General features: G+C 55.0%; 2 protein-coding genes across 10 annotated transcripts in view; one reads left to right on the top strand and one right to left on the bottom strand.

Annotated features, from left to right (window-relative positions):
• The first annotated feature begins 64 nt into the window (after positions 1-64).
• MRPS12 (mitochondrial ribosomal protein S12) lies at positions 65-3,401 on the top strand. Of its 2 annotated transcripts, XM_079760094.1 has the most exons (4): positions 65-213; positions 447-514; positions 2,610-2,634; positions 2,665-3,378. In XM_079760094.1, the coding sequence occupies exons 2-4, from the start codon at positions 466-468 to the stop codon at positions 3,008-3,010; spliced, it is 420 nt and encodes a 139-aa protein (XP_079616220.1). In that variant the 5' UTR covers positions 65-213; positions 447-465; the 3' UTR covers positions 3,011-3,378. The 2 variants fall into 2 exon arrangements, with proteins under 2 accessions (XP_079616220.1, XP_079616219.1); XM_079760093.1 differs by having other exon boundaries at positions 2,610-3,401.
• A 289-nt stretch (positions 3,402-3,690) lies between these two features.
• Positions 3,691-14,797, bottom strand: part of FBXO17 (F-box protein 17) — a 34,380-nt gene continuing 23,273 nt past the window's right edge. For 6 of the 8 annotated variants that reach the window (XM_079760089.1, XM_079760087.1, XM_079760085.1 and 3 more), the window contains 6 exons: positions 14,116-14,481; positions 13,460-13,571; positions 7,828-7,860; positions 7,410-7,505; positions 6,378-6,513; positions 3,691-5,110 (listed from right to left, as the gene is read on the bottom strand). In XM_079760089.1, the coding sequence (XP_079616215.1) occupies positions 4,967-5,110; positions 6,378-6,513; positions 7,410-7,505; positions 7,828-7,860; positions 13,460-13,571; positions 14,116-14,464 (870 nt within the window). In that variant the 5' untranslated portion in view covers positions 14,465-14,481 and the 3' untranslated portion in view covers positions 3,691-4,966. The remainder of the gene's footprint in view (positions 5,111-6,377; positions 6,514-7,409; positions 7,506-7,827; positions 7,861-13,459; positions 13,572-14,115; positions 14,482-14,797) is intronic. The other 2 variants (XM_079760092.1, XM_079760091.1) reach the window with 1 other exon arrangement.

Below are 14,797 nucleotides of genomic sequence, written 5' to 3' on the forward strand. Positions count from 1 at the left end.
CCAGCGGACGAGTCACGCAGACCTCGGGAGAGGTCACCCTCTTCCGACTCTCCAAAGCGGTCCAATGGGAGACGTTGACCGAGATTGACTCTGCCGTTGCCCAATCGCAGTCTTTGCCCCGCCCCTCCAGTGTGAGAGGCGGAACCGGCCGGGCTGCCGGGCTCACCGCCGGAAGTGTTCAGCGTGTCGGTGGGCCCTGCAGGGGTCGGTGAGGTCGGTGAAATCCAGGGGTCCTCCAAACTTCCCCGGTTCTCTCCTGTTTCCCCTCTACTCCAGCATGCGGGCGGGGACGGCCGGGCCCCCTAGAGCCTACCCAGAGCGAGGCGTCGGAGGAAATTCTCTAGTTTAACCAGAAGGTCCCGGGAGCGGGAAGGGGGGAATTTGGGTGCTCGCCCGACTGCGGTCCCTTCCCTCCTCGTGCCTGAGTCTCTTATCCCCTAACACAGGGACGCTCCAGACGGCGGGATGTCGTGGTCCGGCCTTCTCCGGGGCCTCAACATGTCCCTGAGTTACAGTAAGTGGGGGTCTTGGGCGACAGAGTCGAGGGTTGTACGGTGGGTTTTGGCGGAGCTCGGGTGCAAAAGCAAGATGTGAGCAGTAAGTTGCGTTAAGGGCTCCTATGTGTCAGGTGAGTAGCGGGAGTTTGGGTCAATTATATCTTCAGTAACCACTGTACTTACTAAATACCACCCGTGGTTTAGACTTCTTAGCAAGGCGTTTAACTCATTCATTCAGCTGATACTTTTCAAGAGCCTTGTATGGGCCAGGCACCGAGAGGGATGCTATATATGTATGAACTTACACTCTTAAATATTAAACGCTTCTCAAGGCCCTTTGTGAGGTATTTCATCCACTTATTCACTATGCAAACCTTTAGTAAGCACCTTCTATTTGCCACTTACCAAGGATCACAAGGCTGTGCAAGACAGGCCTGCACCCTGCCTGGGGAATCGGGGATAGCTTGACATGCAGGTTGCATGATAACCTCTCACACACGGTGTTCAGGAGGGAGACATGATCATGAAGGACATGGAGACACTGAATGGCGAGGAGTCTTATTTTTTTATTTTTAGAGAGAGAGGAACATCTATGTGAGAGTGTAACATTTGATCGGCTGCCTCCTGCATGCCACCTACCCGGGATCAAGCCCAAAACCCAGGCATGTGCTCTGACCAGGAATCGAACCGGCAACCTTTTGGTTCATGGGACCACACCCAACTAACTGAGCCTTACCAGTCTTGCAGAAGGGCACATCACGAGGAAGAGACTTCTAGGGATGTTTCATCCCCTTTGAAGATTGTGCTGTAACTTGAGACAAAGGAGAGGTGGAGATGGACAGTAGGGCCAGGACCTGCCTTTGATGTGGAGGGGTGAAATTGGGTGTGAAAGGGCATCCATGCTAGTGACGGGGGAAAGAAGGGACCTCAAATCCTGGGCTGGGAACTCTTAAGAGGACATGATCCAGGGCTGTCTCAGTCACTACTGTGTCTCCATTGTTGGGGACAAGAAACAGTAGGTGCTCAGTAAATGTTTGTTGAAGAGAATTCAGTTCTCTCTGAGTCTTGCATCCTACATTTTACCCATGAGCAAATCCTATGGGTTTGTCTTGGAAATAGATTCTGTCCCCCACCTGCCTTTCCGCTTATTACAGTGCAGCTACACTGGTCTCCTTTCTGTTGATGTGTTTGGGGACACAGGCTGCAGCTGGGTGAGCCAGGGGGTGAGTGAGATGAGGTAAGGGAAGACCAGGGGCAGACCCTGTCAGGCCTTGTGGGAGGACTTGGACTCTGACCCTGAGTGAGAGGGCCCCACAGGAGGGCTCTGATCCAGGTGGCACGGGGTCCCTCTGCCTGCATGTTGGAGCAGATAGTGGGAGTGGAAGACCTGGGAGGAGAAGAGGGTGGACAGGACAGGGGTGGGTGTAGTGGAGGAGAAAGGGTGTGTTTGAAAGTTCAGCTGACAGGATCTGCTCACAGGGCAGATGGGTGTGACTGGAGGAGGAGTGACACCTTCCTGGAATGCCCCCTAGTGTTGCCGTGGGAATGGCATGAGGTAATGTAGGTGTGATGCATAGAACAAGATTCGAGCATTATGAGCCTGCTTGCTTTTATTATTCTCTTTTTTAAAAAATATTTTTATTTTTATTGATTTCAGAGAGGAAGGGAGAGAGAGAGAAATACCAATGATGAGAGGGAACCATTAATCGGTTGCCTTCTGCACACCCCCTACTGGGGATCAAGCCCAAAACTCGGGCATGTGCCTTTGACTGGAATTGAACCTGGGACCCTTCAGTCTGCAGGCTGATGCTCTATCCACTGAGCCAAACCAGCTAGGGCTATTATTCTCTTTAAACAGCATTACAATCAATACCTTTCTTGCAGAATAAAATGAGTTAATTCATGTAAAATGCTTAAAAGAGAACCTGACACATGGTGGTTACTTAATAAAGGTTTGTTGTTACTGTTATCTCTGAGTTCCCCAAGATGTAAACAGGCATCTTATAAAGGGCTTGGAACAGTGTCTAGAACCCCAGAATTGAGTTGCTGATACTGTTATTTGTTCATTGGGATGATAACCCCACTCTGCCCTCCCGGGTTGTGTCTTTCCAGGCCTAGCCCAGGTCCCCCAGCTCTGGGCCACCCGCCCCATGGCCACCCGCCCCATGGCCACCCGCCCCATGGCCACCCTGAATCAGATGCACCGTCGGGGGCCTCCGAAGTGGCCGCCTCCAAAGCTGGGTCCCACCGAAGGCCGGCCGCAGCTGAAGGGCGTGGTCCTGCGCACATTCATTCGGAAACCCAAGAAGCCCAACTCAGCCAACCGCAAGTGCTGCCGCGTGCGGCTCAGCACAGGCCGAGAGGCCGTCTGCTTTATCCCGGGAGAGGGCCACACCCTGCAGGAGCACCACATTGTGCTTGTACAAGGCGGGCGCACCCAGGACCTGCCCGGTGTCAAGCTCAAGGTTGTGCGTGGCAAGTACGACTGTGGCCACGTGCAGAAGAAGAAGTGACCGCCAGGGGCGTGGTGGGCTGGGGTTTACGTAGAACAAGAACCTTTGTCTCTGGGTTCCGGCAGTATCCTTGGGAAGCGAGGCTAGTTCTAGAAGCAGCTGGCCCTGGTTCACATCCTGGCTCCTTCCATCAGGACCATCAGTAGCCCATAGGGCTCCTGGGTGTGAATTAGAAAAGGTGCCCCTTTGCGGACATCCTTGGTGTCCGTGTGTAGAGTGCTGGTGCGAGAGGCTTCTGCTGGGACAGTACACTATTCCATCTGAGGAGAAGGGGTTGCAATAAACACAGAGACTCTGGCTGGACGTGTACACCTTGCCTGGTATTCACCCTCTGTGTGGTCTTGGCAGCTGGCATGCCCTCTGGGCCTCTGTTTCCTCCTCTACTCAGAGCATCCCCTTTGTAGGGTTTGGTGAAGATTAGACACGATGAACAAAGCACGTGTAGATGGCTACTCTGTTTTAAGGTTTGGGGTCTGGTGGTAGTACTGAGACCCAGTTCCCCTTCCTGCAGGCCCGGTGCCTGGGCAAGGAAAGGCCTGCCCTCAAGCTTCCTCCTGAGAATGGCCGTCATTGTGATGGGGGTGATGGAAGTGCTGAGAAAGGATTGAATGGGGACGGGAGGGCACTGCTGCCTACATGGGAGCTTCTCTTCTGTGTTCTTCTCAGAATCACACCCCTGGGTTCAAATCACACCTTGACCTCTTAGTTCGGTGCCTTTGGGTTTATTTGTCCCCCCAGCACCTCCGGACTTGTTTTCATCCCTTGGGAAATGGTCCTGAAAGTGATACTGCCCTCACCTGATCATATGGTTGGCCATGTTCGATTTTAAGATTGGGAGCTGTGCTTCTGTCCTTGGGCCCTGGAGCCCAACTCGGGTGCAAGTTCTGCCTCCCCTACGTACTGGCCAGGTGACCTTGGGCAGGTCATTAAACTCCGAGCCGGTTTCCTCCTGGACTAAATGGCATTGATAATGGTGCCTGCCTGAGAGCTGTTGGGAGAACCGCTGAGGACTGGCATCAGAGCTGCCTCCGTTTCCAGCACAGTACACCTAAAGTTCTCCCAACTGAGAACATCCCACAAGGCCTTTTAGGATCAGAGGGGGGCATATAAGTGCATTGATTACAGACAAGTCCCCTATCACCTCACATATAGCACCAATTTTATTGAGTTAGTTTGGTGGCTTTGCCCACATAGGGAAAGAGTGGGAGGCACGAGAGGAGTCGGGACAGGACTCCATGTCACTTAACTACTCACGGCGCTCCTTGCTCCTGGAGTTTGTAGGCAGGTGGGCTTGAACGGAGAAAAGGAAGGCGTTGCCTTACAGGAGCCAAGCTGTCCCTGAGGCAGGGGCAGGAGGTGTGGGTGAGGGGCACAGCACAGACCTGGTCTCAGATTCTGTAAGAAACTGCCAGTCTAGCCCAAAGAAGGTGCTGATGGGGCAGTGCTGAACAAGGTTGCACAGGCCCCACAGCGGAATCCCAGACTCCCCAAAACAGCAGAAAGGGTTCCATCGATGTCCCTGTTGGTCCCCTCAAGGGCAGGCTTTTCTGACGCCTCTGCTCCCCGCTAGCAATCAGCGTACCCTGGAGCCATGCCAACGAGTCCCCGTCCCAGGTTTCAGCAGCTTTCACCCTCAGCAATCCTGTTCCGGCCTTTGTTTTTTGACTCAGTCCATCAGCTGACATCCACACATGAGAAAACAATTTGCAGGCAAATTAATTAAAAGTCTCAGTTATTCCCTGAACCCCCTGACTCAGGAAGCTGTGAACAGCCCAGTTGGACACCTGGTTTCTTGAGCAGCATGTGGGCCGCCATTCTGAAGCAGGAGCACATGAGGCTTGCTGGAGGCTGGCGGGGATCCCCAGCTCCTGGCTGCAAAGCTGCCCTGGATTGGCAATGATGTCGGGCAGGTGGCAGTAGGTCCTAAGAGGCCTGATCAGGCTGGTGGGCTAGCCACTAGGACAAGCGGATCCTGACTCTCACGCTGGAGTGCGTCACGAGGGCGCCATAGTGTCCCACCCAGGAGCGTGTGTCTCTCCCATACTGCTCAAAAGACACGTATCGGATGCCTTTGCCAAAGTTGGTGAAGACGTGGGAGACCTGCATGGGGAAGGAGACCAAGAGGGTGAGGACTTGTGGGCTCTTCCTCCAACAACTGATCAGATACTCCCTCAAATCAAGTAGTTGCTCTGGGGATACAGCAGTGAGGAAAGCAACACAAAGACCCTGCTCTGATGGAGCTGACCATCTAGCAGGGGACCCAGACACTGAAGGTGGATGGGGTAAGGAACAGAGGGAATTCGGCAGGGGGGCAGGGTGTAAAGTGAGTAAGCAAAGGCCCACTGAGGTGACATTTGAGCAGACACCTGTGGTGATCTGGAGGGAGAGTGTTCCAGACAGGACCAGTCTGCAAAGGCCCGGAGTGTGATTCGAGCACAGTGAGGGGAGAATTAGGAAATGGGGTCAAGGAGGTAAAATTCACCTAACAACTGTTTTAAACTACAATTCAGCGGTTTTTTAGTACATTCATGATGTTAGGCAACCATTACCACCGTCTAATTCTGGGATTCCCTCACCCCAGTGGGGGGGGGGGGGGACCTCTTATCTATTAGCCGTTACTTCTAATTCCTCCCTACCCCTAGACCCTGGCAACCACTAATCTGTTTTCTGTCTCTATTGCTTTTTTTGTTCTGGATATTTCATATAAATGCAATCATACATTATGTGGCCTTTTGCACCCAGCCACTTTCACTTAATATACTGTTTCCAAGATTCATCCATGTTGTAGCATGGATCTGTACTCATTTCCTTCAATAGCAGCAAGACAGGACTTTGGCTTTTACTCTGAGATGTAGCCATGGGAGGGTTACAATCAGGGGAGGTGGTGATCTGACTCACTCTATTGGGATCCTTCTGGATGTTGAGTCTGTTGGATGGTGGGAGATCAGGAGTGGAAATGACCACCTGAAAGTCTACTTGGATAACTGAGATGTGATGATTTTGACAGCACAGGCTTCGGTGTCATTCTGGGCTTGAATCAGACCCTGCACACTTTAGTGTGACTTGGGGCTAGTCACTTGACCTCCTGTGCCTTAGTTTCCTCACTTCTAGAATGGGGAGAAAGCAATAACTGATTCATCACTGCATTCCCAGCGCCTAGATCAGCACACAGTAGGTGCTCAATAAATATATGTTGAAAACTTAGGCTGTATTAATGAAATGAATTAATAGGGAAGACTCTTGGAACAGGGCCTGGGATGTAATAATGGCTCAAGGATTGTTAGTTGTTACTATTACAGACATCCAGCAGGAAGGCAAGCTGAGAAGGGAATGTGAGCAGTGCAAAGTTAGGTATGCCTGGACTCACCTGTCGGTAGCCTCTCTCAGTCCACTGAAGGACCGGGTTGGGTGAGGCCGAGAACTTGACCACTTCATTTTCATACACGTCCAGAAGGCGGACCCGGAGCCGGTAGATGCAGCCGCAATTCTCTCGGGCGCCCCACCTGCCAGGTGGGGGTGAGCTTTGATGCCTCCGCCATCCACCCAGGCTCGGGGTTGGGAGGCTGAGGGTTGGGCCTCCCTGCACTTTGATACGGGTTGCACACCCCCACACCCCATATGTAGAGGTGTCAGCCTGGGATTCTGGGGGGAAGCGCCTGGGTACTTTAAGGTGGAGCCTGGGCACTCCTGGGGTGGATTCTGTAGACCTTTGCTCAGGTGTGTGTGGGGGGTGTTTGATGCTCTGGGGAGAAATTATAACCTAGGAGAGGAGTAGCCCCCAGTATTTCTGGAGAGGAGCCAGAGGGAGCAGAAATCTGGATATTCTTAGGATGAGTCAGAACTCCAGGGAAGAAATTGGGTTTTCTATGGAGAAGTGAGAGATGGAGGGAAGAGGAGTCCGAGAGCTTCGGGAAGGAACCTGGGTGCTGTGGAGAAGAGGCTCTTATCGTAGGCCCACAGGTTCTGAAGCCAGCCAGTGCCTCTGGCCCAGCTCTGCCCTTTCTGAGCCTGTTTTCATGGCACAATGCTCCCCACTTTCCTGAAGCCTCAGTGTCCACAAGCCCTGGGGGTCAGGGCAGAGCTGCAGGTGATGGAGTTGGGTGGGTGAGGGGAGATACGTTTTAGATCAGACCCAGCCAGTCAGTGGCTCCCAGGCCAACCCCAGGCCTGCTGGGAAGAAGGTGGGGGAGAGTGCAGAGTGGGGGCTCTGGGCTCACCAGGGCTCTGCCCCTCCCTGGCTCAGCAACCATGAGAACATCACTTCCCCTGCCAGTCTCACTATGAGGGGGCACCGCAGCAGTGGCCGGCCCGTGGCATCGATGGGGGCATGAAACGAACCTCTTGCAGAACTGCTGCCGCCACCATGGGTTCTGGGGGCAGGTTGCCATTCTTCACTCACCAGTCAGCCACACAGATCTCAATCTGGGCGCTGTCCAGCAGCTCCTGCCACACCCCCTCCATCACCAAGTCCACAAGCTGCCGCTTGAAGCACCATCTGGGAAGGGGAGATGGTGGGGGTGTGGAGCTGACAGTCACAGCCTCTGACAACGCTGTCAAAGCAGCCCCTCGGGGTTTGTTCTCTAGACAAGATGTATGATGGGCCGGGCAGCCCCACTGGCCGCTCGCATCCCTCCACCATTTTCCACCCTGCCCTGAGCTCCAGGAGGCTGGCCAGATGCGGACCTGCCCCTAATATTTGTGGGAACCTGGACATGAGTACAAAGGGAGGCCCACATTGAGCAGGGAATTCTGGGGTCTCTAAAGTGTGGGGGCCCAAGGTCTAAGGTTGTGTTGATGTATGGACTGGTCTCCCTTACCCTCTCTTTCCTGTTGGGTCAGTCACTGGGAAGCTCCAGCAGAAAACAGAAGTGAGAGAAGAGAATAAAATCAGGATCTTTATCCTCCTGGCTCCCTCCCAAGGGATCACCTGGGACTGTTGTGTCTGTCAGTGACAGGGCACAGCTCCAGAGTGCCCTCTCCTCACAGCCTTCTCTGCCCTGTTTCAGTAACTGCTTCCTGCCTTTAACCCTGTCAGCCCTAGGGGTGGGAATGACCCTTCTCTCTACTGTTACTAGCCTGGGGTCATGGGTTATAACTTGTGGTCTGCCTACACCTTCGTAAATAGTCTTTTTTCCATCATTTGAATACTAGAGGCCCAGTGCACGAAAATCGTGCACGGGGGGTGGTGGTGGTGGTGGTGTCTCTCAGCCCGGCCTGCAACGACGCCAGTGTCCCGTGCCCCAGCTGGCATCTGGCCAGAGGCCTGCCCACCTGCCCTCCCTCTCTCCATGGGCTGGGGTGCGCAGGATGCTGGGGTTCGTCGTCAGAGCGACACTGCCAGCATCCAGCACCCCGGCTGCTATGGGCGCCATCATCTTTGTGATGGAGTGATGGTTAATTTTCATATTACCCTTTTATTAGACAGGATGCCACAATATAGAAATAGTGTCATATTGGTGGAAGAACTGTGCTCGGGGATAAACCGAAGTTTGTATGGGAATTTCATAAATGATAGAGGCAGCACTGCCATTCCATGGGGAAGGGATGGTTTTTTAGTAGATGGTGTTGGGGAAATGGGATCAGTATATGGAGGGGGGGACTAGGTCCTTAACTAACACCACATTCAAAGGTGGATTAAAGGTCTAAATGTGAAAGATAAAACTAAGAGTTTACTAGAAGAGAATATAACAATAGGGTGGGGAAAAGTCTGGGGCAGGGGGCAGGGGTGGGTTAGAAGGGGTCAATGGGGGAAAAAAGGGAGCATATATAATACTTTCAACAATAAAGATTTAATTTTAAAAAGAATATAAGAATATTGTTAGAATTTAAGGATAGGAAAGGATTTTTTTAAACAAAATTTCAAAAACAAACTCTAAAGGAAAAAAGGGAGAGATGAGTTTGATCATATGAAAATAACAACAGAGAACACCATGGGCACAAGTTAATACAGACGGTAGAATGGGAGATTTCTGCGATGTCCAGGATGGACAAGAAACAGACATCTAGAACATACAAGGAATCTATACTAGTAAAAGGGTAATATGCAAATTGGTCAGGATGCCCTCACACAACGACCAAACAGCAGGCTGCGTGGGGCGACCAGGCTGGCAGGGGGGTACAGTGAGGGGTGACCAGGCCAGCAGGGGGGGGGCAGTGAGGGGCGACAAGGCTGGCAGTGGTTGGGGCCAGTGAGGGGCGACCAGGCCGGCAGAGGGGGGCAGTGAGGGGCAATCAGGCCGGCAGGGGGGGCAGTTACGGGCGATCAGGCAGGCAGGCAGGTGAGCGGTTAGGAACCAGCAGTCCTGGATTATGGGAGGGATGTCTGACTGCTGGTTTAGGCCCGATCCTGGGCCTAAACCGGCAGTCGAACATCCCCCCCCCGTGCACGAACTTCGTGCACCAGGCCTCTAGTCTATATCTAAAGCCTAAGCTACCATTATGACCCGACGACCGGCCGGTAGCTATGACGTGCACTGACCACCAGGGGGCAGATGCTCAATGCAGGAGCTGCCCCCTGGTGGTCAGTGTGCTCCTACAGCCAACCTCCTGCGGCCGGCCGGTCAACCTCCCGCGGTCCCTCCCCCCAGCCAGCCTGCCCCAATCAGCCCTGATCGCCAGCGAGGCCAAGGGACCCCACCCATTCACGAATTCGTGCACCAGGCCTCTAGTTCTTATATATTAACAAGAATAAGACATCAGCCTAGCCAGTGTGGCTCAGTGGTTAAGGGTTGACATATGAACCAGGAATCATGGTTTCATTCCCTGTCAGGGCACATACCCAGGTTGCCAGCTTAATCCCCAGTGTGGGGCATGCAGGAGGCAGCCAATCAATGATTCTCTCTCATCATTGATGTTTCTATCTCTTCCTCTCCCTTTGTCTCTGAAATCAATAAAAATATATCCTGTATAATAAAAGGCTAATATGCAAATAGACCAAATGGCAGAACAACCGGAACAACCGAACAATTAGCTGCTATGATGTGCACTGACCACCAAGGGGCGTGTGCGGAACATGGCGGGCATTGTCTGCAGTGGGATGGTGGAGTTGGTGAGTGGGGGCACCAGACCAGGGCAGGGTGCCAGTCACTGTCATCGGGGCGAGCCTCTGGTGGTTACTGAAAATTCTTTGTTCCCGCGCACCGTGGTCATGCCTGGTGCTCGCACCTGCTGCTGGTTCTGGCCCTGCTCACACCCACTGCCAGCACTGGCCCTGCTCGCACCTGCAGCTGGTGCTGGAGCCACCACTTGCACCCACTTCTGGTGCCTGGCGCCAGTCCCGATCACTTGGTGCCATCACTTGGTGCCGTCAGCAGCTGCCACCCCTGATCGCCCCTGAGGGCTTCTCCACCTCTCCCTGTTCCTGAGGAGCAATTGGGGCAGCAGTCGCCGTTCACCCACTGATGGTGCCGGCCCTGCTAGCACCCACTGCTGGCACTAGCCCCAATCGCCCTGTGCCATCAGTGGGTGTGAGCGGGGCCAGCACCGTCAGCGTGTGGAAGCGGTGGCAGCCAGAGCAGGGCTGCTGGTAGACAGGGGACTGGGGACCGTAGAGGGAGGGGCCGGGCGGAGGCGTGGAGGATGGGCAGCCTTGCGGCCCACAGTTCCTTTCAAGGTGCACGAATTCGTGCACTGGCCCCCTAGTACTATCTAATAAAGAGGGAATATGCAAATTGACCATCATGTTGTCACAAAGATGGCGGCGCCCACATCCACAAGATGGCAGCACCCAGTCCCCTCAACCCTGCTGGAGTCCCCCAGTCCTTTCAGCCCCACCGGGGGGGGGGGTGGCAGGTGCGCGGTGCGGTCAGACCCGCCCTTAGCCCCCCAGCTACCAAGGGCTGGCCCGAGGCGTAGGCAAGCCTCAGATGGCAGCTGCCCAGCTGCCCAGGGCTGCCTGAGGCTCAGGTAACCAGGGCTGGCCGAGGCTTGCACTGCAGGCAGTGGCAGCAGCAGAGGTGTGATGGGCCGTCACCTTCCCCTGATCGCCAGGTCGCCTCCTGCCCCTGAGGGCTCCCAGACTGAGAGAGGGGGCAGGTCAGGCTGAGGGACCTCCCCCTCCAGTGCATGAATTTTCATGTACCGGGCCTCTAGTCCTATATAATAAAAGGGTAATATGCAAATTGACCTTAATAGCAGAATGACCAGAACAACCTCTGGACCAGTCACTATGAGGCGCACTGACCATGTCTTGGTCCCTTCCCCCGGCCATCAGGCAGCGATCACCGGATGGCGAACGGGGAACCGGGAGTGGGTGGCGGTGGGGGGAGGGGCCGGCTGTGGGCAGCTGGGGAAGATGGCCCTGATCGCAGGCCAGGCCTAGGCACCGTACCCAGGCACGAATTTTGTGCGCCGGGCCTCTAGTCCTATATAATAAAGAGGTAATATGCAAATTAACCCTCATGCCCTCACAGGATGGCTGCCTATGACCAGACCTGCAGGGAGGTTAGTGAGGGACGACCAAACGACTGAACAAGCAGGCTGTGTGGGGCGACCAGGCCAGCAGGGGGGCAGTTGGAGGCAATTAGGTTGGCAGCGGGGGGCAGTGAGGGGTGACTAGGCCAGCAGGGGGGTGGGCAGTTGGGGGCAACCAGGTTGGCAGCGGGGGGCAGTTAGGAGCGACCAGGCCAGCAGGGAGGGGGCAGTTAGGGGCAACCTGGCCGGCAGCAGGGGGCAGTTAGGGGCAACCAGTCAGGCAGGTAGGCAGGTGAGCAATCAGGAGCAAGTGGTCCAGGATTGTGAGAAGGTTGTCCGACCACCAGTTTAGGCAGTCGGACATCCCCCAAGGGGTCCCGGATTGGAAAGGGTGCAAGCTGGGCTGAGGGACTCCCCCCCCCATGCATAAATTTCATGCACTGGGCCTCTAGTATATATATAAAAAAGTAAGGCATCAGCCCTAAAAGAAAATATGAGCAGGCAAATTTACAAAAGAGGGAATCCAAAAAGCTAATAAGCGTATGAAGAGATCCTTAATTATTAGTAAATTGAAACATGCAAATTAAAATTAAAACAGCAATGAGATATTACTTCACCCCTAATATACTGTCAGCTACTAGAAAGCTGGATAATGCCATGTGAGACTAGTTGACTATGGGAATAGGGGACCAGGAAATAGGTATGGAATATGAGGATAGAGAATCAACCAACCTATCAGACTGTTCTGATGTCTTCATGGCATTTATCACAACCAGAAGCTCTGGAACCTGAGTTCAAATCCCAGCTCCACCATTTACTGGATGTTGGTTACCTATGTGTGTTAGTTTCCCATTATAATGTGGGGATAACAACACCATCTATGTTGCACAGTTGTTGCCAGGATTAGAGTTATATGTAAAGCATCTGATTGTTGTGTTGTTATTTTATCCTTTACTAGAGGCCTGGTGCACAGAATTCGTGCACTAGGGGGCGGGGGGAGGTCCCTCAGCCCGGCCTGTGCCCTCTTGCAGTCTGGGAGCCCTCGGGGAATGTCCGACTGCCGTGGAGGTGGGAGAGGCTCCCACCACTGCCTCTGTGCTCACCAGCTGTGAGCCCGGCTTCTGGCTGAGCGGCGCTCCCACTGTGGGAGCGCACTGATCACCAGGGGGCAGCTCCTGCGTTGAGTGGGATCAGGCTGAAAGCAGCTCTCCTACATCCCCTGAGGGGTCCCAGATTGTGAGAGGGTACAGGCCAGGCCCAGGTACCCCACCAGTGCATGATCAGGGTCGGGGAGGGACATGGGAGGTTGGCCAGCCAAGGAGGGACCGCAGGAGGGCTCCAGGGCGTGTCCGGACCGTCTTGCTGAGTCCCAAACTGCTGGACCCAGCAGCAAGCTAACCTACTGGTTGGAGCGTCTACCCCCTGGTGGTCAGTGCACATCATAGAGAGCAGTTGAGCTGTCTTAGCATATCATTAGCATATTACACTTTGATTGGTTGAATGGCCGACTGGACAGCTGGACACTTAGCATATTAGGCTTTTATTATATAGGATAGGATGTGTTTAATGTCTCCCCCCATCCTACATCTAAAATGCAAATGAAAACACAGCAGTTCCCTTATCTTTCTGAATTTTTCTTGTATCTTGACATATAAAACAGTGCCTGAACCCTGGCCGGTATGGCTCATTTGGGCATCCTCCCCTGCACCAAAGGGTTGCTGGTTCGATTCCTGGTCAGGCAACATGCCAGGTTTTCAGGCAAAATTCCTGGTGCAGGGCGTGCAGGAGGCAGCGGATCTATGCTTTCCGCACATCAATGTTTCTCTCCTCTCCCTTTCCCTATCTCTCTAAAAATAAATTTAAAAATCTTTAAAAACAAAAAACAGAAAGAAGAAAAAAGAAAACAGTGCCTGGTACATAGCAGGCCCTCAACAAATACTTGTTGAGGGGAGGGTGAAAGCGGGTGAGGATGGAGCCGGTGGGTAGGGTCCGGACCCACCCTTCTTGAAGCCCTTGCCCCAGGGAAGGGCCACTCACTCGAAAGAAGTCACGAAACAGGTCTGGGAAGGAGCCCCCGGCACCAGTGTCAGGTTCTTTTCCACGGCCCAGCCATTCCCGCCGTGTTCCACCTCCCAGCCTCTGAAGCCCTCTGCGGGATGCAATAGTGAAGAGAGGGATGAGCCTGCCAGCTGGCTTCTCTCCTGGCCCCGCCCTGGGCTCCTTCACCCCGGCCCCCCCGCCCCTGCTGGGTCCCGCCCACTCGCTGACGTCCTCCTCCCCACGTCTTTCAGAGAGGCCTCACGTTTCTAGGCAAGCTCCGCCCCCACCAACGCCCATCGGCGTCTCCCCAGCCCTCCCCCGACTCCTCTCCAGCAGCACCGACGGAGTCTACAGGCCCAGCACTGCGTGGTGCCCGGCCCGGCCCCCTGGTTCCTTCTGCTTTCCTCACCCTTCCATTTCGTCTCCCTCCACTGCCCACAGCCTCTGGCTCCTCCCCTCCAGTCCGTCCCTTCCCCAGCCCCACCCTGGCCTCGCCCACCCAGTTTCCAAAGGGCCTCCCTAGGCCCCGCCCCCGACTCCCTGCCCTGGCCCCGCCCCCGTCTCTTTAGCTCCAGCCACGCCCACTCACCACCTCACTGCGGTCCCCACCCCACATTTCCCGCGGCTCCACCGGCCCCGCCCCCGGTACCCACGCTCTCCGCAGGAGTTGAAGATGAGGTTTCGGCGGAGAGGCGCTCGCAGGCAGTAGCGCGCCAGGGCGCACAGCGGGAACTCCTCCTCGTCCTCGCGATTGGGCGGGAAGCGCTGGGCAACCGCATAGAGTGCGCGGCCCTCGGCGCTGCGGTCGCGAGCCAACTGCAGCAGCCACACTGTGGGCCCGTCCACCACGTCGCGCCACGCGCGGCACACGGAACGGCAGCGCATCACCAAGGTGCGCGGCGGCAGGTGGCTCAGCACCTGCACCAGCAGCTCTGGGGGCAGCGCGTCCAAGGCTATGGGCGGGTCCGCGGGCGTCCGCCTGCGCGAGGGCCGGGCGCCCATCTCTGGCGGCTGGAATCCTGCAGGTTGAGAGGAATTGGCAGGTCAGGGCAGTCTGGCCTCCTTCCACGTCTCCCAGTGCGCATGGTCCCTGCGGCTTGATCGTGACCTCCCCCCGCCCCCCCCCCCAGCTTTAATGGACGACAGGGGGACTGCCAGGCAGCGAAAACCGGGCACTTAGTCCCTACCACCCGGCTCTGGAGGGTGAAGGGCTTTCCCTCTTGGCCAAAAGACCGTTGGCCAGACAGACCGTGACTCCACCAGGACTGCTAACCACGGCTTCCAGGCCTGGCCTGCGCACTTGTATACATAAGCACTTTCTATAAATGGCCATCA

The sequence above is a fragment of the Cnephaeus nilssonii genome, assembly GCF_951640355.1.
Source record: "Cnephaeus nilssonii genome assembly, chromosome: 20".
Taxonomy (NCBI): Eukaryota; Metazoa; Chordata; class Mammalia; order Chiroptera; family Vespertilionidae; genus Cnephaeus; species Cnephaeus nilssonii.